General features: G+C 35.4%; 2 protein-coding genes across 2 annotated transcripts; both read left to right on the forward strand.

The window, feature by feature from the left end:
- The first annotated feature begins 6,818 nt into the window (after nucleotides 1-6,818).
- LOC121431529 lies at nucleotides 6,819-9,944 on the forward strand. The gene is made up of 5 exons (XM_041629055.1): nucleotides 6,819-6,888; nucleotides 7,040-7,264; nucleotides 7,374-7,451; nucleotides 8,881-9,117; nucleotides 9,937-9,944. The coding sequence occupies exons 1-5, from the start codon at nucleotides 6,819-6,821 to the stop codon at nucleotides 9,942-9,944; spliced, it is 618 nt and encodes a 205-aa protein (XP_041484989.1).
- Nucleotides 9,945-17,676: 7,732 nt separating this feature from the next.
- On the forward strand, nucleotides 17,677-21,915 carry LOC121406499. Its single transcript, XM_041597509.1, has 2 exons — nucleotides 17,677-17,810; nucleotides 20,330-21,915. The coding sequence occupies exons 1-2, from the start codon at nucleotides 17,689-17,691 to the stop codon at nucleotides 21,441-21,443; spliced, it is 1,236 nt and encodes a 411-aa protein (XP_041453443.1). The 5' UTR covers nucleotides 17,677-17,688; the 3' UTR covers nucleotides 21,444-21,915.
- Nucleotides 21,916-23,095: the final 1,180 nt, after the last annotated feature.

Here is a 23,095-nt window from a genome sequence, read left to right on the forward strand (position 1 = left end):
GTTTAAATGGAGGCGAGGCAAGTTTCAATGGAGGTTTTTATAACGTACTCTAAATTATGGTGAAGCCAATTTGAATGGAGGTGAGGCAAGTTTCAATGGAGGTTTTTTAAAAAGAATAAACTGCATGTACCACACATTATGGTGAAGCCAGTTTGAAAGGAGGTGAGGCAAGTTTCAATGGAGGTTTTTTAAAAAGAATAAACTGTACCACACATTATGGTGAAGCCAGTTTGAAAGGAGGTGAGGCAAGTTTCAATGGAGGTTTTTTAAAAAGAATAAACTGCATGTACCACACATTATGGTGAAGCCAGTTTGAAAGGAGGTGAGGCAAGTTTCAATGGAGGTTTTTTAAAAAGAATAAACTGTACCACACATGGTGAAGCCAGTTTGAAAGGAGGTGAGGCAAGTTTCAATGGAGGTTTTTTAAAAAGAATAAACTGTACCACACATTATGGTGAAGCCAGTTTAAAAGGAGGTGAGGCAAGTTTCAATGGAGGTTTTTTAATACGAATAAACTGTACCACACATTATGGTGAAGCCAGTTTAAAAGGAGGTGAGGCAAGTTTCAATGGAGTTTTTTTTTAAAAGAATAAACTGTATCAAGCCATAAAAGGAGGTAAGGCAATTAGTTTCAATGGAGGTTTTTTTCAAAAGAATAAACTGTGCACATTATGGTGAAGCCAGTTTAAATGCAGCTAAGGCAAGTTTCAATGGATCGAGGTTTTTTTAAAAGAATAAACTGTACCACACATTATGGTGAAGCCAGTTTAAAAGGAGGTGAGGCAAGTTTCAATGGAGGTTTTTTTAAAAAGAATAAACTACCACACAATGTGGTAAGCCAGTTTAAAAGGAGGTGAGGCAAGTTTCAATGGAGGTTTTTTTTCAAAAGAATAAACTGTACTACAGCATTATGGTGAAGCCAGTTTAAATGGAGGTGAGGCAAGTTTCAATGGAGGTTTTTTTTAAAGAATAAACTGTACCACACATTATGGTGAAGCCAGTTTGAAAGGAGGTGAGGCAAGTTTCAATGGAGGTTTTTTAAAAAGGAATAAACTGTACCATACATTATGGTGCAGACAGTTTAAAAGGAGGTAAGGCAAGTTTCAATGGAGGTTTTTTTAAAAAGAATAAACTGTACCACACATATTCTGTTGAAGCCAGTTTTAAAGGAGGTGAGGCAAGTTTCAATGGAGGTTTTTATATTGTACTCTAAATTATGGTGAAGCCAATTTAAATGGAGGTGAGGCAGGTTTCGATGGAGCTCAGTTTTTTAAAAAGAATGAACTGTTATGGTTAAGCCAATTTAAAAGGAGGTGAGGCAAGTTTCAATGGAGGTTTTTATAACTGTACTCTAAATTATGGTGAAGCCAATTTAAAAGGAGGTGAGGCAAGTTTCAATGGAGGTTTTTTAAAAAGAATAAACTGTACCACACATTATGGTGAAGCCAGTTTAAAAGGAGGTGAGGCAAGTTTCAATGGAGGTTTTTTTTTCAAAAGAATAAACTGTACTACACATTATAGTGAAGCCAGTTTAAAAGGAGATGCGCTAGGCAAGTTTCAATGGAGTTTTTTTTACAGTTTATTCTTTTTAAAAAACCTCCATTGAAACTTGCCTCACCTCCTTTTAAACTGGCTTCACCATAATGTGTGGTACAGTTTATTCTTTTTAAAAAACCTCCATTGAAACTTGCCTCGCCTCCATTTAAACTGGCTTCACCATAATGTGAAGTACAGTTTAATTTATTCTTTTTAAAAAAACCTCCATTGAAACTTGCCTCACCTCCTTTTAAACTGGCTTCACCATAATGTGTGGTACAGTTTATTCTTTAAAAAAAAACCTCCATTGAAACTTGCCTCACCTCCATTTAAACTGGCTTCACCATAATGTGTAGTACAGTTTATTCTTTTGAAAAAAAAACTCCATTGAAACTTGCCTCACCTCCTTTTAAACTGGCTTCACCATAATGTGTGGTACAGTTTATTCTTTTAAAAAAAAAACCTCCATTGAAACTTGCCTCACCTCCATTTAAACTGGCTTCACCATAATGTGTAGTACAGTTTATTCTTTTGAAAAAAAAAATCCATTGAAACTTGCCTCACCTCCTTTAAAACTGGCTTCACTATAATGTGTAGTATTATACAGTTTATTCTTTTGAAAAAACCTCCATTGAAATTTGCCTCACCTCCTTTTAAACTGCTTCACCATAATGTGTGGTATAGTTTATTCTTTAAAAAAAAAACCTCCATTGAAACCTGCCTCACCTCCATTTAAATTGGCTTCACCATAATGTGTGGTACAGTTTATTCTTTTTAAAAAACCTCCATTGAAACTTGCCTCACCTCCTTTCAAACTGGCTTCACCATAATTTAGAGTACAGTTATAAAAACCTCCATTAAAACTTGCCTCACCTCCTTTTAAACTGGCTTCAACATAATATGTGTGGTACAGTTTATTCTTTTTAAAAAACCTCCATTGAAACTTGCCTCACCTCTTTTCAAACTGGCTTTACCATAATGTGTGGTACAGTTTATTTTATTCTTTTTAGAAAACCTCCATTGAAACTTGCCTCACCTCCTTTCAAACTGGCTTTACCATAATGTGTGGTACAGTTTATTTTATTCTTTTTAGAAAACCTCCATTGAAACTTGCCTCACCTCCTTTCAAACTGGCTTCACCATAATTTAGAGTACAGTTATAAAAACCTCCATTAAAACTTGCCTCACCTCCTTTTAAACTGGCTTCAACATAATATGTGTGGTACAGTTTATTCTTTTTAAAAAACCTCCATTGAAACTTGCCTCACCTCTTTTCAAACTGGCTTTACCATAATGTGTGGTACAGTTTATTTTATTCTTTTTAGAAAACCTCCATTGAAACTTGCCTTACCTCCATTCAAATTGGCTTCACCATAATTTAGAGTACAGTTATAAAAACCTCTATTGAAACTTGCCTAGCTCACCTCCTTTTAAACTGGCTTCACTATAATGTGTAGTACAGTTTATTCTTTTGAAAAAAACCTCCATTGAAACTTGCCTCACCTTCTTTTAAACTGGCTTCACCATAATGTGTGGTACAGTTTTTTCTTTTAAAAAAAAACCTCCATTGAAACCTGCCTCACCTCCATTTAAATTGGCTTCACCATAATGTGTGGTACAGTTTATTCTTTTTAAAAAACCTCCATTGAAACTTGCCTCACCTCCTTTTAAACTGGCTTCACCATAATGTGTGGTACAGTTTATTCTTGTTAAAAAACCTCCATTGAAACTTGCCTCACCTCCTTTTAAATTGGGTTCACCATAATTTAGACTACAGTTATAAAAACCTCCATTGAAACTTGCCTCACCTCCTTTTAAAGTGGCTTAACCATAACAGTTCATTCTTTTTAAAAAACTGAGCTCCATCGAAACCTGCCTCACCTCCTTTCAAACTAGCTTCACCATAATTTAGAGTACAGTTATAAAAACCCCCATTAAAACTTGCCTAGCTCACCTCCTTTTAAACTGGCTTCAACATAATATGTGTGGTACAGTTTATTCTTTTAAAAAAACCTCCATTGAAACTTGCCTCACCTTCTTTCAAACTGGCTTCACCATAATTTAGAGTACAGTTATAAAAACCTCCATTAAAACTTGCCTCACCGCCTTTTAAACTGGCTTCAACATAATATGTGTGGTACAGTTTATTCTTTTTAAAAAACCTCCATTGAAACTTGCCTCACCTCCTTTTAAACTGGCTTCACCATAATGTGTGGTACGTTTTTATTCTTTTTAAAAAACCTCGATCCATTGAAACTTGCCTTAGCTGCATTTAAACTGGCTTCACCATAATGTGTGGTACAGTTTATTCTTTTTAAAAAATCTCCATTGAAACTTAATTGCCTCACCTCCTGGAGGGCGCTCTTTAATATGCCTGTAGGTTGTACGAAAAACGAAATCACGTTGCAGGGACTGCAAGGGAGTCTCTGATCTCGTCTTCGCTGTTTTCGTTTTTACAAACGGAATCACGGAGCGGAGAGCGTGTTCTGGTTTTGTTTTTGATACATAAAAACACAAATATAAAATGAGAAATCAGAGAGAGCCCAAAACATTTCTGATTTCAATATTCTGCTTTTGATCAACAAAAACGAAATCACAGCACGGGTTTTCACGCTGTGATTTCGTTTTTTGTTTTCAAAGACCGAACCACGTACTGATTTTCCGTTTTCGCTGTACGCTGAACGGGTATGAAAAACGAATTATCCATTAGTACCCTGATTTGATATTTATGTTCCCGCATTTGCCTTGAGGCAGTTGAGAAGTCGTGACTGTGGAATGCATGCTAGCGCAGAAATTTTTTTTTCACAAAATAATGTTAAAGCCCGGGTTCCCCTTAAGACTCAGGAAGTAGGTCATTGCATTTCAATCATGTCAATATTGTAGTATGTAAGATTTTAATTAATATGTAAATAATTACGTCATGAACTAATGGATGGACATTTAAACAGATTGATCGTTTTGCTTTTGTTTAATGTTAATTCTCAAAGAGACATTGAGAGATCACTAATCAGTGAATGGTTTCATGTTTGCTATATAACGTTGATGGTCGTTGCATTGGCCTAGATTTTTCACCATGACTTGCTTCAGAATTTGCATATAATATTATACCATGATAAACCGCATATTATCTCGTTGTACCGTGTGATTTGTTGTCTGCCTTGTCAACAGTAATCATCATTAACATCGTCTTCACGGACATTTCAACTCGGTACAGTGACTCATCTTATTCATCGTGCTTCAACATCAGTTTCATCATCGCCATCATTGTGAACTTTAATTTACGGAATCTTCGACAACCAACTTGGATCTTATTTTGATTATATACTGGACTATCATAATTGTGAACTATAATTAAGACGTCAAGATATGTATGACAGTTACTTTTTTTCGGAATAGACATGAAATGAAACACTCATTTAAAAGGGAAAAAATATGAAAGACCGTTATCATTTATTTATAATTGTTAATGTATGCTTCATTATTTCCTGAAATAAAGAGGAAATCAAAGTTAAATTCATTTTTTTTTTCATCGTGTGTGTTTTCAATGAATATTCTATATTTAATATGTGTCAATACATAAGAAAATGCATTAGACCATTTTGTACACACATTTTTAGGCAAGATTGTTATCAGAGGCTGTACTTTTATTTTGTTTTATTAATCATGTAATACTAGAATTTATTATCATGACTGTGTATATTACTGTAATTGCATTGATAAGGGTTCTGCAAGTCAGTCTCTGGCTGCGAATTAATTCTTTGACCATTACCATTCAGGTTGCAAATATAAAAAGATTTAAAAAGGATATGGGTGAGACAGTGTTGACCCGATGTTTACTATTTCATTTATAACAATTACCATTTATGGAAATTCATGTAAACACGTTTGAAAACGGTGTTAAACATCCCGTGATTTGAATATCAGATTATTTGCTCGCCATTTATGGTATTCAATGTACACTGACATACAGAAAATATCGTCGGCATGTAATTGACATTGACTAGAGTGTATTAAAATTATTCAAAAGGCACAAGGCTCTCAGGTTAATATTATAAACATTCAAGGGAGAAAATAACTTGTGAAATATAACCTTAATCCCTCCATGTAGTTTCGTAATCATAGTGAGATTTGACAAAAATAGTCTTTAGCCATGGTAAATAACAATGTTCTAAAAAGATGTTTCACACAAATTTCTTTCTTTAAAAAATGCATTGCTTACAATCAAGCCGAGCAAAAACACAATATATATATTAAGAATACATTTCACTTCACGTGTCTTTATCAAGTAATGAGTATAATGATACTCTCTCTCTCTCTCATCCTCTATCACTCCTACCAAGGTTAAAATCATATTTCCTATATCTATTTTGCACCTGGATCACCTACATTGTGACGTCGACTACTGCAACCATGGAAACGGTCACTAGTAAGTTTTATGTATCTTGTTAGAATAGTTTTGACATGATGCTATCAAAATACATCAAACTATAACCTTCCGGAAGTACTAGGACATATACATCTATCTCAAAGCTTATAGCAATTCCGTGATTCTTTGCACTTTCTAGGGACAATGTTGTATGTGGACTCGGGGGCAGCATTCACGAATTTTATTTTCGGATGATGCGTCCGTCTTTGACGGCTTTACATACACTCGTGAAAGATTAATATTTCTAGTGAATAGCTTTTTTCCGTTTGTTTTATACTCTTAATTTTGAACGGGCTCCATTTGCTTTGGGGACTTTCATTTACCTATTTTGTTCGATATAAATATCATATGCTAAACGAACCCCTGATTAAAGGGAAAGTTAATTTCTCATATCAACTGTTATAGAGCTTGTAAAGTTAAAAAAATATTAACATAACTTATGTTATGTGTTATGATTCCCATGCAGTGTCAGTATGAACTCTTTTCGTTCAGTGTTTGTCTAAAATGTTTATAATAATTCCGTACACAGATCTGACATTGGATTGCACAAATAGACCCCAGATTACATCTCCCGGATATCCTTCCCGATACGAAAATAATATCTTCATAAAATGGTACATCGATACACCTCGTGATAAAAGGATCCTGGTCACTTTCAATTACTTCAGTCTGGACTCAGATGATTTCATGTATGCTATAGACGGATTTGCTAAAAAAAAGTACACAGGCGAGAATATGCAATATCCTCCATATCTGGCGACGGGGCTCACTCTCCAGATAGTGTTTGCTTCATCTCCACTAAGTAGAAGGAAAGGTTTCAATGTTTCAGTGGCCTGTCATGAGCCACCAAGTAAGTATGGCGGGGAGAGAATATCAGTTGACATACCATAATCGAGAAGTGAGGTTAAATAAGTCGATTACAAAATGTTCTAATTTGTTCTTTAATCGTCGGGTTAACGGGAAGTACAAGTAAATACAGTGTTAAGCTTATTTTGTATCCTTTGTTAATATTATCTTCGTACTCTTTCCCCCTTTATGACCGTTACACTGCTCTGTTCTGATCTTGTTATTTCAAAGCAGGAGACAATATTTCAGGTCGTTTAATGGGAGGTATTAAACCGTCAGAAGGATTCATCGAACTTTCGGCATCATCAGGTGAATGGATGAGAGTCTGTAAAGAGAGCTTTACGGATAGGGTGGCAGAAGTCATCTGTGGAGAGCTTGGCTATCCAGGCGTCAAAGATACCACCTTTGTGAATGTGAATACACAAAACTGTACGAGAGCTCCAAGTTGCGGAGATGGTAAGTACCCGTACCGTACCCCTTTCTCCTCTGTTTTAGCAATATAATAACACTCAATGCTGTTGGTAGTAAAATATAAAGGGTTTTCTTTGATAACTTTATTGCACAGATACGTATCGTTTGGTGGATTGCACGGCCGGGAATTCAAGTTGCCAATCTAACCAGGTTGTGAAAATAATATGTCATGGTAAGACGTTTTATCTTGTTATCATCTTAATCTAAGATAGCAGTTTGGGAGTTGCATGTGTGTGTGTGTGTGTGTGTGTGTGTGTGTTTTAATATTTACATTATTTTTTTTTGTAAGGGGCGGGTTTACAGTTACCTCATACATGTCATATTCATCTGTTTTAAAATACTGAATATAATTAGTGTCATATATTTCACAAGGGTAAAATATTGTTCATTGTAAACGTAATGTTGTTTTGGGCCTGGGCTGTCAAGAAACAGTTAAATAGTTCCATGACAGAAAAAGAATGAGATAAGATTATATCTGTATGTGTGAAGATTATATATATATGTGTACGTGGGTGGGTGTGTATGGATGCATTTACCGCTCTGGCGCACAAATGAGCATGATGAGGACACATGGTAAACCAAGGGCGTCCTCGGTTCGGTTTGAAGACCATGCTTTTGCAGATAAGATTTAATTACTCGATCAATCAATAAACATGTATAGGGGAAGGGGGGTAAGTTGAGCATAGGGGCAACTTGAGCCACCATCCCCAGGCCAAAAATGAATGAGTCAGGCATTGTTTTGGTGTCATGCATGGATGACCCTTTACTTAACCCTTAATCCCGCCACATTGTTTTCAACTTTGAAATAAAGAGTACATTTTAGAGGGAAAATACAAATTTCAGCCAAAAAAGTATAAAAAAAGGTGTGAAATAGATCAGTGCTTTTTACCCACACACGTCTTTCAATATAATGAAGAAATAATAAAGATATTGTTAGTCCATGTATGGATTTTAATTCTTTTCATAGTCTTTTACATGATGAGAAATGTGTGGATGTGAAAATAACGCATTACGGTCGGAGTGGGGTAATTTGAGCCAGCCAACATGGGGCAAGTTGAGCCATGGTTGTATGACAAAAAAAAAACCTTAAAAAAGGTTGGTAAATTGATATGCAGGCAGAAAGGATCAAATTAACATAACAGTTCTTTTACGTTTAGAGGATGCTAGTATTTATAGAGAATTAGCAAGTGAAAAGACTTAAAATAAAAGATTGACATGCTGGTTCTTCCCGCATACATTTCGTACATATATGTTTTGGGGCTCAACGTACCTACCACAGAAGGTGGCACAACTTACCGCAAAGATGGGCAAGTTGAGCATTTGACACCGTCTTTTTCAAAGGTCACAATGACTTTCAGTGTGGGGTTGAAAGTAATATATAGGTGAAAAGTATTTCTCAAGAAACAAATTTAAAGGCAAGGTACTTAATACAATATTATTAGTCATATCAATTCTAACATGCAAAATGCAAAAAGTGTCACAACTTACCCCGCCTTCCCCCTACTGATGACCATCGTTATGTTAATCTATCCCCTCATTTGGATTCGTAAGTTATCAAGTGATAAGTGTTTTAATGCATTATTTTTCTTGTGTTACTGTAGAGCCCGGGTACAGAGGATGCTATGAGCTTCAAACTCAACAGTTACAGAACAGTTCAAAATATGCGTTTTCAACGGCGTCACAATGTATATACTTGTGTAAATCACATGAAATTCAAACTCTCGCTCTTATGAATGAAAATGAATGTTTCTGTTCCTCATCTGCTGAGGTCAATTTTGACGACTTGTCCACGTGCGATAACCATTCAATACCCTCAGCAGAATTTTCAATTTATGATGGTATGTGTTTCCATACATTACACAATATCATGCTGCACATGTTTTTTTCAGAACTTACATAAATGTAATTTTCATTCAATCCTCCTACTCTTGATACAAATGAGAATACGTAATTATTTTGGTATTGCTTGACTACGTGGTGGGGGTTACAGGAATCAAGAAGGAAACAGTCCTCATGCATTTTTAAATGAAAAATGGGAAAGAAAGAAAAAGGAAACGTATCAAGAAGAGAGGTCTGGGATGTGCATATTAACATACCACTTTAGAAGTCATTAGAAAAGATGACGTCACCTTTGGGTCGTCTCGCCACCAACCCCCCCCGCGACCACCCTCTATCCTGCCGCCACCCCCTGTTTGGCAATGTCCCTGTGGTCATAAGATATATTGTTTTATGTCAAGCGTGAAAATATCTAAGTGGAAGTATAGGTTATGGGATTATGAGAATCATTTTTAAGAATTAAGCGGTTTTCTTGGAAAATGTATGAAATATTTACAAGAACACAAAGTGTAGGTTAACGTAACTTACTTTAGTCCAGATTTAATGAGACTTAACGGGCCGCGGAAGCGGGGAGGGGGACTGGGAGGGTGCTGTAGCCCCATTTTTTCTAAAACCGTGTACAAAAACGTCAAAATGACCATATGATTGTGATTTTTTGCATGGTCAGCCCCCCCCCCCCCTCCCACTTTGAAAACCGTTCCGCGGCCTCTGCATAATACATATATAGTGTTTTTAATGAATCATCTTCATATCGTAAAACTACATTTCATTTAACGTATATCCTGAATTCCTTGTTTCCAAATATTAAATGCGATGTTCAGCTTCATAAAGCGCCGACATAGAGTTGAATTCATCCCTTCGAGGTCCCCAACGAAAAAAAAATCGTGTGCATGCTCGGAAAACAATATTCATGAAAAGATTTTCACTGAAATATTCGAGAAATTAAGTATAATCATCACTCTCTATCTTGCATTTTCTTTATAGCCTCTGTAGGTTTCTGTGAAGAGCTGAACGACATGATTGGTGGATCGTGGGATTCTAACATCACGTGGTTTGGTTCAATCGTTCATCTTACCTGTATGGATGGATACACTCTGAAAGGCAATGGTACCATCCAGTGTGTACCAGGAGTAACGCCATACTATCCAATATGGAATGATTCGATTCCAGAGTGTGAATTAAGAGGTGAGTGACGACAACATACTCGATATTTTCGAGGCGTTTTCCTCCAAGGGCAGTTTATTTTTTTTATTTAGAATTGCCTTGTCGATATATCCAAAAAGAAAAAAAGGAACGCCTCTGCCAGTATTGCCTTATTACGCAATTTGATATAGTATCAGTGCTGACTTTGATTTTTAAAAAATAATAATAAATTTTTGGGGAGGGGCCCTTTCAGATACTTGAATTCAAAAGTAAAGTGATTCGGAAAACAATACAACTTAATATGAATGTAAAACTATTTCATTTGGAAAAGGATATTTTGTTCTACCTTTTCATTCCATTGGATTTCGTTTCTTCAATAGAATCCATTTCATGTAATTCTTGTAAATTGTTTCCTCTCCTGAACTACGAAATACCTCAGTAATTCCTGCCAGCGTTATTTGATTTCATCTGAAAGGATCATAATATCAACCATTGCATTTCCAATAATTTAAAGCAAACTTAAATGTAACAATATTAAAAAGGTTATTATTCTACAAAATGCACATTTACCCCAAACAATGTGAAAATATCGTAATATTTCTTTAAAGCTACAGGTTCCACTGCATTGCCTGATGGAGATTCAAGTATGTACTCTTACTCGTTTATCCATTTTAAGCTTCACTCTCCAGTTTGAGGAAGAAAAAAATATCAGTTGGCTTGTTAAACAATAATAGTGAAGGGATTTCCTCGCTAATAAAGGAACTGACTTGGAATTTGGGACTAATATACTAGTTGCCGGATCGACTTAATTCATACCTAAACATTTCCCCCACTTAGCGATGGTCATTGTGAGGACGGATTTTTTTTAATGAAAATATGCAAAGTCACATGGAAACCTCAATGGGACGTATTTTTCGACGTATTACTATTACTCTACATTGTTATGTAATTGATAATATGCTAATGGTGGATACCAGTTCTATGATATTTCATTAATAAAAACAAAGTTATAAAATGATCATTGATCTTTGACGCAAAAGTAAGATGCCTTTAAGACACCATGATCGTGTATAGAATAATGCGTAAAAGGACTTGTTTTGATGTCCTGGATGGAAAACAGTAAAAAAAATGGTATCGAAATTGCAAAATTCATTGGGGAAATTGGTAAATGTTTGTAACAACCTTTCGTGTACAGGTGTATATATGTCAAGAAAATTGAAACTATAATTCATCAATGATTTATCATAACTTTATCCCCAAAACGGCTGATCATAATTGTAAAGCTAGTCTAGAATTCCCCCTCTCATTTGGTATAACTTAAATAATGACTGACATAGACAAACATCTTGATAAATGTATGTATGTATGTTTTATTTATTTAAATACGGGATAAAAAAAACCTGCTTTCAGCCGCAAGGCTGTTTTTCAGCAAGTCCGTACATAAAAAGTTGAAAAACATATAACAATAAATTATAAATCATGAAACAAAATAATAAAATACAAACATTTAAACAGACATAAGTTACATTGTACATGATAAAAATAAAGATTTGAGATAAGAAAATAAGAACTAAAAAAGCAACAAAAAATATATAAAATATATACACATTTAAAACAGAAACAAGAGTACAATCCAATATACATGAAAGAAATGAAAATACAATGGTCATAGATCTCAGTCAGCAACAAATTACGGAAAACTAGGAAAGATATTTTGGATGCATTTTTTAAAAGCCGGTAGATTTGTTTGTGTTCTTACGGATTGGGGGAGGTTATTGAATAAATGACTGGCAAGATATAAAGAGCTATTTTTCAAATAATTGGTGTGGGGTTTTGGAAGATGAATATACTGTTCGATATTTCTAAGTGAATGGTGCGTATCCTTAATTGTAAGTTTTGAGTCTAGCACATTGGGAAGCAGATTATTTAATAGTTTGAATAGCAAAGCGACGAGGTCTTTCTTTATCTTTACATTTAAGCAGTCAACAGAAACAGTCTGATAAAGAAGTGTTCTACTGTAGCGACAATCAACCTGTAGAATTATCCTCAACGCTCTGTTTTGGAGGATTTGAAGCCGTTTCAGAGAAGTTGAATCAGGTTTCATCCACACGGTGTTACAATAGTCGAAATGTGGGTGAATCATTGTCTTATACAAAAGAGTAGCAGTGGGTATGTCTATATATGGTCGGATTCTCCTCAACATAAAGAAACTTCGAAGGACTTTAGATCGGACACCGTCAATGTATGGTCGCCAAGTTAATTCCTTATCAATAACGATGCCCAGACAATTGCAGTTTTCTACTCTTTCCAGAACTTGGTCATTAATTCGTACATTGACATTGGCAAATAAATTGGCCTTACGCTTTGAGCCTATAATGACCAGCTTACACTTATTAACATTCAACAAAAGCTCATTGTGTATCAACCAATCTTGAATAGAGGCCAGGTCTTCGTTTACCATATCTTGCATTCGAGTAGGATCTTTAGATGACACATACAGACAGGTATCGTCTGCATAAAGTGATATTTTACAATATTTTATTACTTTGGGGAGATCGTTCATGTATAGTATGAAAAACAAAGGCCCAAGAATACTCCCTTGAGCAATTCCACATTGTACAGTTTCTTCAGTAGATTCATTTCCATTTACGACGGTTTTCTGGGTTCTAAATTGAAAATAATTTTGAATCCATCGTAAACAATTTTCATTGAATCCATAACATTTTAACTTTTTAAGCAATATCTCGTGGCTAATCATATCAAATGCCTTTTCCAGGTCTAATGCAACAAGGGCAACTGACTCGCCTTTATCAAGTGATTTAGTAATGTTTTCAGTCAGATTTAACAGAGCAAGGCTTGTTGAAAAGTTTGGACGGAAACCAAATTGGTTTGGAATAAGTATGTCATTTTCATTTAGATATTTATATATTTGTTTAAAGACTATCTTTTCTAAGACTTTGGAAAGTACTGGTAATACAGATATTGGTCTGTAATTAAATGGATTCGAAGCATCACCACCCTTAAATAATGGAGTAATTCTTGCCCTTTTCCATTCGAGTGGAACATACCCTTCTTTCAGTGATGAATTAATGATATGTGCCAGTGTGTTAACAATACAGGGAGATGAGTCTTTCAGAATACTTGAAGGAATTGTATCGAGACCGGTCGCTTTGTTACGTGGTATCTCTAAAAGACATTTTCTAATTTGTTCTCCAGTAATCTGAGCAAATGAAAAGAAGGAGTTTACATGAGTCATAAACTGAACCGGATTTCCTCTGGCTCCATATTGCTGAATTGGTTGCTTCTTATTCATAGCTAAAGAAGAAAAATGGGCATTAAGTACATTTGCAATATCTTTGCTCTTTGAGTATTCTTCATTTTTATAAACAATTTTTCGTATTCCTGTATTCTTATTTCTACCTGGCAATATATCACGTAAAACCTTCCACATCATGGCCGAGTTGCCTACATTCCTTTTGATATTCCGTTACGTATTTTCGCTTGGCTGATCTTTGGGCAGATGTTACACTATTGCGAATTTTCTTATATTCATTCCAGTCACTTATATTTTTAGATATCTTTGCCCTTTCTTTTGCTTTGTCCCTTTTACGCATTAACTCTAAGATATCACTCGTCATCCAAGGAGACTTTTTGTGTCTTATTCTTTTTCTCTTAATAGGAGCATGTTTAAATAAAAATACAATATGAGAAAAATCGTCATGGTGAGAAAATCCTCAGTCTCGTGGACCCTTCCCGTAATTTGTAGCTTATCAAACTTCCTTAGGTGTATAATATTTTCTGTTCGCTTCCGATGAGGCTTTATATATTATATTCATTATTACCTGTGCAGATGTTTCAGAAGGTGGACGAGGTCAACAAATCTATGCCACAATCATTGCAGTGGTCTTGGTATCATTATTATTGTTGTGCTGTTGGTATGTATTATTACAAACTCATAACTGATGCCAGCCTGACACTTGCAAGATTTTGTGTCACGCATTGGCACGACTCAAGTCGTGCCAGTGCGCAAACTAGTCGTGAACTGGCGTGAAGTGTACGTAAATACGTCTTGACATGTCGTGACTGCGTGCCATGTCGGGACGAGAATTTTGAAATGTTCAAAATTTTGGTCACGACAAAATTTAGCGACCGGGTCGTGAACTATGCGCAAACTGTTCGTGAACTCGTCGGGACGATGCGGGAGGATGCGTGCCAGTGCGTGGCAGTGCGCGCCATGCCACGACTGTCACGAATGGTTCACGAAGAGCTCACGTCGTGTTCACGAATAGCTCAGCACAACACCGTCCGAATTGCGCAAACTCATCGTGCCAATGCGGGAAGTGCGTAAACTATGCGCAAATTATGCGTGAACTCGTCGTGCCAGTTCGTGTCAATGTGGACACTGACGGGCACGCATTCGTGAACTATTCGTGAAATCGTCGTGAACTTGTCGTCAACTATGCGTGAACAATTAGTAAAACAGTGCGGGAGCCTCCCAGTTCGTGCCCCAAAATGGCACGACTTGCAAAAGTCGTGCAAGTGTCAGTCTGGCTTTACTCTCATGCCGTGGTACAACGCTCGGTGATCTTTCAAAGATGAATTACTTGCACGACGTTATAACAAAAATTGTACTTTTTCTTCATTTTTCAACCAAAAAATATTTATATGCATTATCCATTTTTAAAGGTTTGGTAGAATAAGCTCTTTGTTGATCGTTACAGTAATTGCGATTACACACATGCATGGACCAGTAAAAAAAGTATGTTTGAACATTACAGGAAAAACTTTACATTTTATTGAATTTTCATAGGTAATTCCATAAAATATGTACGTCCGACCCCCTATATGTGGGACCTTCATGAAATTTTCTGTCTCTGATTTCTGGTTCTTTTGACAGTCTGTAATGCTCTCAAATGACCGTGACTTGGTCAGTATAAGAAGTAGCAAGACTTGAGCAAAATGGAGGTTGGGCGTAACAAAGGTTATTTTATGGAATTGCCCTCATGTAAACAAAAAAAAAAAAACGGACGTGGGACATATTCGGTTCCCTAAATAGAATGTACTGTAATTAGATTGTTTTTTATTAATCATTTGACAAACTTAGCTCAATTTTACCCTTTTCCAAATTTTAGATACTTATACATCTGATTTTGATAAAAGTTTCAGAATAAAGCTCGTTTGATTCATGATTATTGACAGAATGACAGTGGACACTTTGGGTAAAGTTGAAAGAAAACATCCAGACGTTGTGCCTTAAATACAAGATACATGATCATACATATCCTTTCTCCAATAAATTACTGCACAAAGGCACGATGATAATTCATAATTTCATCCTTATTTACAGGATTCCTAATTATGTATGAAAAAAATCAAGGGAAATAGACTGTATTTTTTAAATGTTTTTACAATCATTTTATAAACATCTGAGGGAATTATTCTTTTTTATTCAAATGTACTTTCTCTTTGTATTTATTCCAAACGTACCGCTAGCTTCTGGATTATTTATCGCACAATATATGCTGAGAGCCAAAGTAAGCGGCTGCATGGAAGGAAAGAATCAATGTCAAAGAAAGAGTAAAATGAGAGGGTCAATATAAAAGTAGTTTAAGTTCTTTTCTTTAGGTTTAGTACTAGTTTAGTTATAAAATAATTTTTAAAACTTAGGTGATACTTTTCATGGGGACCCTCAACTTTGTTAACATGCTTCGAATGGCAGACTTTGTGGAGAACTCTGCATTTGTTTGTACGCACGTTGTAAGATATTCCCCATTATCTTTCAAATCGCTTCTTGCCTCCTGAGCACACTACATGTCATGGAAAAAATAACTTATTCAATATAAAGCCATTGACGGAATGTGATAATCAGAATTTTGTAGAATATATTTGGAAAATCTGTGTACAAAAATGGAGAGTTGTCCAAAAACCAGCCATTTGAGGTGTGGTTGACAACTGTACGGAATATGATGTTGACGATTGTGGCGGAAGAAATAGCAAAATAACTGGTAAAAGATCAGTTGTCACACCATGGAGAAAAATGGAATCTATGACTGACAGTTTGATAATCCCTATAGAAAGTGTTCCAAGACTTTTTAAACTCTCTTATTTGATACCCTATTTAAATGAAACTTATATCAAATTGCTCCTCTGATCATACTTATTTTACTCTTTCCAGTAAGATTGACTCTCTCCTTGAATTTTATTTTCATTTTAAGCAATCCTTCCTGAACACATGGGCGGTCATCATGGTCACAGTAGTTAGGAGTCCAAAATACAATGAGATTTGAAAACAATCAAGAAACCAAATAACAAAATTATTGATGACTTAAGAAAATGATTGGAAAATAACAGAAATGAATTATATTGGTCCTTGGTTTACTATTTCGAAATGTCATTGACTTTGGCCCTAATTACCACACATAAACTAGATATAGACCATTCGGCATTAACTTTAAAGGTCAAGTTCACCTCAGAAAAATGTTGATTTGAACCAAAAGAGAAAAAACAGACAAGCATGGAAATTTCATCAAAATCGGATGTAAAATAAGAAAGTTATGACATTTTAAAGTTTAGCTCATTTTTCACGAAATAGTTAAATGAACGAGTCGGTTACATGCAAATGAGAGAGTCAATGATGTCACTCACTCACTATTTCTTTTGTTTTTTATTGTTTGACTTATACAATATTTCAATTTTTACGGATTTGACAATAAGGACAAGCTTGAGTGAACCATAAAATGTTAAACAATGATAGTTCCACGTGTTCAGGGAGAAATAAAACTTTGTTCCACAGGACAATGGGGAGAAAATTAGAATATTTTGTATTTCATATAATAAAATGCAAAAGCAATAGTGAGTGATGTCATCAGTTCCCTCGTTTGCATACCAACCGAGATGTGCATCTAACTGTTTTTTAAATGAAGCGAAACTTTAAAATGTTATAACTCTCTCATTTTCTATCCGATTTTGATGAAATTTTCAGCGTTATGCTTGTTGGATTTTTCTCTTTTTATTCAAATCAAGTTTTCGTTGGGGTGGACTTGTCCTTTAACTTTTCAAGTTTATTAAAACAATCTATTGACTTCATGCAGTCGCACTTTTGCATTACTATTCACTTTGGTGATGGGACATTATTATCATCAAACGTTTATTAACGATGACCTTGCATGCCACATTTAAGAAAGAAGGCCATGAATCTCACTTTCAAATTTGTTTTACTCAGTGAAATGCCAGCAATGTTTCCCTCATTAAGTCTATCAGCACTTTTTCATCTACTTAAAAATAAGATAGTTTTGCTGATTTTTTTTTTTTGGGGGGGGTTCTATTTTGTCCTGTATAAATATGTTGAATAAATAAACAATAAATATTTGTTCCATGTTCGAAGTACTGAAAGTAATGTTCAATATATCGTATATCACACCGACACAATTATGCTTTTTGTATCTTCATGTTTATTCGAAAGCAGACATTCCATATTTGTTTATCACATATACCCATACAACTGTCCTTATCATGTTTTAAATGTGAGACCGGAAGAGTGCAAATTTGAAAGGTATGGGAAATATTACATGTAGCCTATGCTGCAGTGCATTTTGTCAGCCTGCTATCTGTATGATAACCTTGACTAGAGAAAAATCATAACAATTGTGTGGGTGCAGTGTATTTATATGCTTTGCTGCATGAAACATGCATATGAGTATCTGGATGTAGATCTTGAAATACGAATGGCTAACACAGGGGCCCTGGAACGGAAGGAGCAACCCCACCCTTTGTAATAAATGTGTACAAAGAATGTAAATTACAATTTGTCATCTGAAGTGTAAATTGTCCCAAAGCCCCTGTAATATTCAACAAAGAACAAAGCAATAGGATAACTAAAAATACTGCCGATTTTATTTCAGTTGCGTCACAAAGGTTCTAGGCAATTGGGACAATGGCATTTATTTCTAGGACCCCCCCCCCTCTCTGTCTCTCTCTCTCTTTATCTCCATTCCTTTGTTATTAAATTCTTATTGGATATCAAATTCATTTTGGATTTGCCTGGCAATTCAAAGATCTTGGTTCCACACTGACCATTACAAATCCTCATTTTGTCCTGAGTGTGTTAGTTGTGCCGTGACTTGGAAATACTACTTCAAGTGAATACACTACCAGTGCAGTCAAGGTTCTTTGGTTCGTTGTTGGCTGGTGCCTGTTGTAGCCGGAGAACAATGGTTTCAGTCCTCTGAATCTATTGTTCTCTGGTTTTCGACGGGTGATAGCGGGCTGAGGAATTGTAACTGGTATTGTAAGAAGCATATGTTATTGTATTTGTCGTATTTAAAAAAATATATTGTGCGATATGACATGAATTTTGTTGATGCAAAAACTATATTTTGATATTTTTATGGACAACAAAGTACCTTAATTTAGGAGAAAAAGAACAAAAATTAACGCTCACCAAATGATTTTGAATTTATTGCAATTGATCATTTGAATTCACACAATCTACATATTTAATTTTCATGAATGAAATCTGAGTAGGAAAGTGTGCATTTATATCATAATCACGATATGTCACATGGCCAAATTAAAACGTTTCATCGTTTTCCAAATCACACAGAATGTTGATTTATTCAAAATCAAATGCACATGTTTGAACAGCAACCAGAAAGTAGCCTAAAGAGAAATGATTAGAATGCTATTCCCCATAGTGAAAAACAGGGCCTAATTTTCAAAATGAGTTAATTTGGGGGGCTTAGTACGTTTCCTTTTTAGGGAGTCGAAATAATTTTGGACACTACAGATTTTTTTAAATCCCCTCAAATAATATTGGATGAATTATCTGATCACAAAATATTACCGATCTCTTCTAATAAATGCAATGGTAACATTTAACAAACTATTATTACTAATTTGGGGCCCTTTATTTCTTGCATTCATCGTGAAAGCAGTATTCAAAGACGGCATAAATACACTTTTTATCTTGCTCAATCTTTCATTAAAAACAAAAAGCTGTTAACTATATTTCTCTAACTGTATTTAGAATGGAGAATTATCAGAAAAAATAAAATTTAAAAAAAACCTTTACAACATAACTCTCCTTAAAATATTCTGACTCCTCGGCTCCTTCATACACAACCTTTAAACACGCATCTTCCCTGTTTTCTATCTGTCGTCTCTTTCACATTCTGCCTGTTAAATTTCATATCGTGTTATCGCTGGTGTCAATGCCGTCAAAAGCGTAGTATAAAGGGTTAGCATTGTATTGTATTTATTCAAGAAAAAAATAACTAAGCTTCAACAAAGTTTTAGAATTTCTTTTCGTTCTTCCAATATACATTATCTGTCTCCCTTCCTCCCCCGCTCTCCCCCCCCCCTTCCTCGGTTCTCTATGATACCACCTGTGGCGGCCAATGCTCGCCATGTTTAAATTAGGGGAACTGGAGGGCACAAAAATGGGGGAAGGGCGCACTATTTACAAATCACAATACATTTTTCCATATCTTTTGAATTTTAAGGGGGCACCGGTTCCAAAAAAGGAGATGGGCCAATTGCCTCCCCCCCCCCCTTCCTTTGGGCGACAAGGTATGCTGACTTCATACTAACGCACTATTCCTAATGAAATTAGCTGTTTACTTCAAGTAAAAGAAATGTGGTTAGTGCATCATAGTAACAAAATAGTCATGTTTCATCTCCTCCTGAAAATTATTCTCACAAGACCTGACCTTATAGTTGTCTGGGTAAGAGCTTCTTACAATAGTGTGTGCATATGTATTATCATTAACCAAGGCTCAGTACACAGCATGTCGCATGAAACTAGTGATATAGCCTTTTATATTGGTGAGCCTTATTCTTGTCTACATTTTGATTTGTTTCATTACCATGGAATGATACTATGTTTTGCTACCTGAACGCCTGCCGAACTCGTTCACATACCTGTATTAAAGATGTTTACGTCATAATATGTAAAGATTCAGCGAGTTCCTTATTAGTATGCTCAGTTTCCAATAAAAAATATTAGAAGAGACAAGACTACAATGATGGTAAAACATTCGAAAAACTTATTTTTCAACAATTATTTCAATACAGGATATGGAGATTCCAGCAGAGCAAGGGACACACAGACACCACACACTCAACTCTCACAACCCATCCAGGAACAGGAGCCCCTTCAGTCTCAGCAAGAAACACAGATGATTCAAACAGGAGCAACGCAGCACGAAGTAGCAACAGTCCACCCAATCCCAGCACAAACCACTCAACAACACCAAGAGTTGTGATACCATTTGCAGTACCTGCGAATACACCTGAACAACCCTTACAAACACAAGGTCCACCTTTTCCACAACATAATACGTCAAGTCACATGTTTCGTCTGCCTCATGAGAACGATCCAAGAAGCTGTAATCATTATGTGTCCTGCCCCAGTGCCCCAAATCCGCATTACTACGCATCTAGCTCTGATAACCCTAGGTCAGATGATACTGTAAGGTTGGAAGCCGCTTACCAAGAACCGAATTCTGTGGAGATTTATAATCACGCATACGAAGGTACAACTGATGATGTACAGTCAAACATAATGCTGGAAAATGTCAATTCATACCACTGTATATCTAGCTCAATGGAAATAGGTAGTGGTAGAGCAACGAGTTATGAAGAGGCCTATCAAGTACCGTCTGCTGTCGTTGTAACTGATCATGATTATCAAGGTAAATCTGATGAACAGAAACAGTCAAAGGCAGTGCTTTCTGGAGGAATATCTATGGAATTCCGCCCTTTGCCACATAGACCATCATCTGCTAACTGCAACGAAGGGCCAACTCTGCCTCCTAGAAAATCCTCACGAGGTCAAAAACATTTTCTTTTGAAACAGAGAAACAGTAATATCGACAAAGAAAACAATAATTTTCCCGGAGCTTGCTCAGTAGATTCAAAAGGATTACGCCACATACCCAAGAAACGTGAACAAGAAAAAAAAGAGATCGACAAAGATATGACCCCTTTCTACCATACTCTCGAAAAAGATGAACTAACAAGGAGCCTTGGGGAAGATAACCAAGGTCCAATCAGCACAAATTCACAGGGCAATACTATTCGTAGTAGGGTCCATGGCAACACCGACTTGATAAACACAGACAGAATGATTGACAATGTTCTTTATGTTCCCATGACATCTTGCCAAAAGAAATATTCACATTCTTAGGACTCAGGACAACTAATACTAACCATACCTACTGAGGAAACCAACTGAATATCACAAAGAACACCGTGTATTGTGCTTCCTGTTCTTAATCTCATGTGTAATGACCATAAAAGAGTCATTGCTTATCAATTGTCATTCCCTATTTGCTTCCAGACTTCTAGTGTAGAGGATTGTGAAGTGCAATGTTAAATAATTTCGAGAAACATATCATGAAATTCTAATATCAAAGCTTTCTTGAAATAGCTTCAGAAATTTGTGAACTGAATTCAATGGATGCTTTTAAAATTCTGCATCAGTGAAGTGTGTGAACAAATATAAGGAATGGTCCATGTTATGACGGTTTTATTTAATATCATTACTTGTGTGCTTTGCTATTACTAACTGTTGTGCCTTAAAATGAAGAGAGAGTTAAACAGTAATGACATTTCAGTTTGGTAACGTAATAACGTAATGTAATTACTATGTAATGTAATATGTAATTACTATGTAATACGTTATGTAATATCATAACATTTCTTTTATTTCCACATGGTACAAGTACATCAGCCAAAAGCTGTTTTTCAAAACGTCCTTGTATAATAAAAACACATTTCATGTACATACAATTAAGAAATACAAAATAATACAATTCAATGTACCGTACAGGTAAAAACATCTACATTACAATAAAGAAATTATTCAAAAGGAAATGAAAGCAAAACAAACAAGAAAAAGAGTAAATGAATATAAATAAGGACGTTCACACCGCTCATGTCCAATCTAAATCTGTCAAAACAATTTATTTTTACATCATTAGGTAGTTCATTCCAGATTCTGGCTCCCCTATATTGAAGACTCCTTTTCTCACAGTTGGTTTTCACTGGTGGTAATTTGATTTTTAAGGATGACGATCTTAGCATGAAGTTACTATCACTCGAACTGATTTGGTTACAAGTACTTTATTGCAGCATATCTAAAATTATTTTATACATTGTATTTCTATATTACATTTTAAAGGGGAATGCAATTTTGTATGTGTCATAAAATGTTTGGTAGCTTGTATGAAAGGCCTTTAACACACAGGTTTGTGATCAGTCGCGATTATGCAAATATCAAAAATTACATTTTTAATCAGTAAGTTTCGAAACCGTAATAAATCCAACTGGATTAGAAAGTTCTTAAGTCATACCTGTTGACAAAAATACAACAATCAAATATGGAAGCTATAATCGACCAATCTAAATCCTAAAAATGGAGAAACTTATTTATAGTTCTTTATCTTTAACCAATTATATAATATAAAGTTATCTATCGTTTAACAGAATCATTGATGTGAAAAATTCTGGTTTCAGGCCCCAGCATTCAACTGCAACTGCCCTTCTGAATGATTCAAACGATTAGTTAGGAAGTATGCAGGGTTGGCGATTTTTTTTTTTTTTTTTAATTAAAAAAAATCTTTTTTTTTTATTTAGATCAGATTTTTTTTTATTTAAATCAGATTTTTTTAATTTTTTCGATTTTTAAAAAGTTCCTTCGAAAAAAGGGTAATTATCCCCCCCCCCCTTACTCTTACCATGACATCAATATTGATGGCCATGTCTTGCCCCAATCCGTATTGCTAATGTTATACAATACTCTTATTTTACCCTATCTCAGTTACTGTAATATTGTTT

This window comes from Lytechinus variegatus, chromosome 1 (assembly GCF_018143015.1).
Source record: "Lytechinus variegatus isolate NC3 chromosome 1, Lvar_3.0, whole genome shotgun sequence".
NCBI classification, from domain to species: domain Eukaryota; kingdom Metazoa; phylum Echinodermata; class Echinoidea; order Temnopleuroida; family Toxopneustidae; genus Lytechinus; species Lytechinus variegatus.

Excerpts from the sequence above, each read along its gene's own strand:
- LOC121431529 (XM_041629055.1), top strand. The coding sequence starts at position 6,819 with ATGGCGGGGAGAGAATATCAGTTGACATACCATAATCGAGAAGTGAGG. Across the intron at positions 7,265-7,373 it reads AGCTCCAAGTTGCGGAGATG|ATACGTATCGTTTGGTGGAT; the intron begins GTAAGTACCCGT and ends TTTATTGCACAG. Across the intron at positions 7,452-8,880 it reads TGTGAAAATAATATGTCATG|AGCCCGGGTACAGAGGATGC; the intron begins GTAAGACGTTTT and ends GTGTTACTGTAG.
- LOC121406499 (XM_041597509.1), top strand. The coding sequence starts at position 17,689 with ATGCTTTTTGTATCTTCATGTTTATTCGAAAGCAGACATTCCATATTT. Across the intron at positions 17,811-20,329 it reads GAAGAGTGCAAATTTGAAAG|GATATGGAGATTCCAGCAGA; the intron begins GTATGGGAAATA and ends ATTTCAATACAG.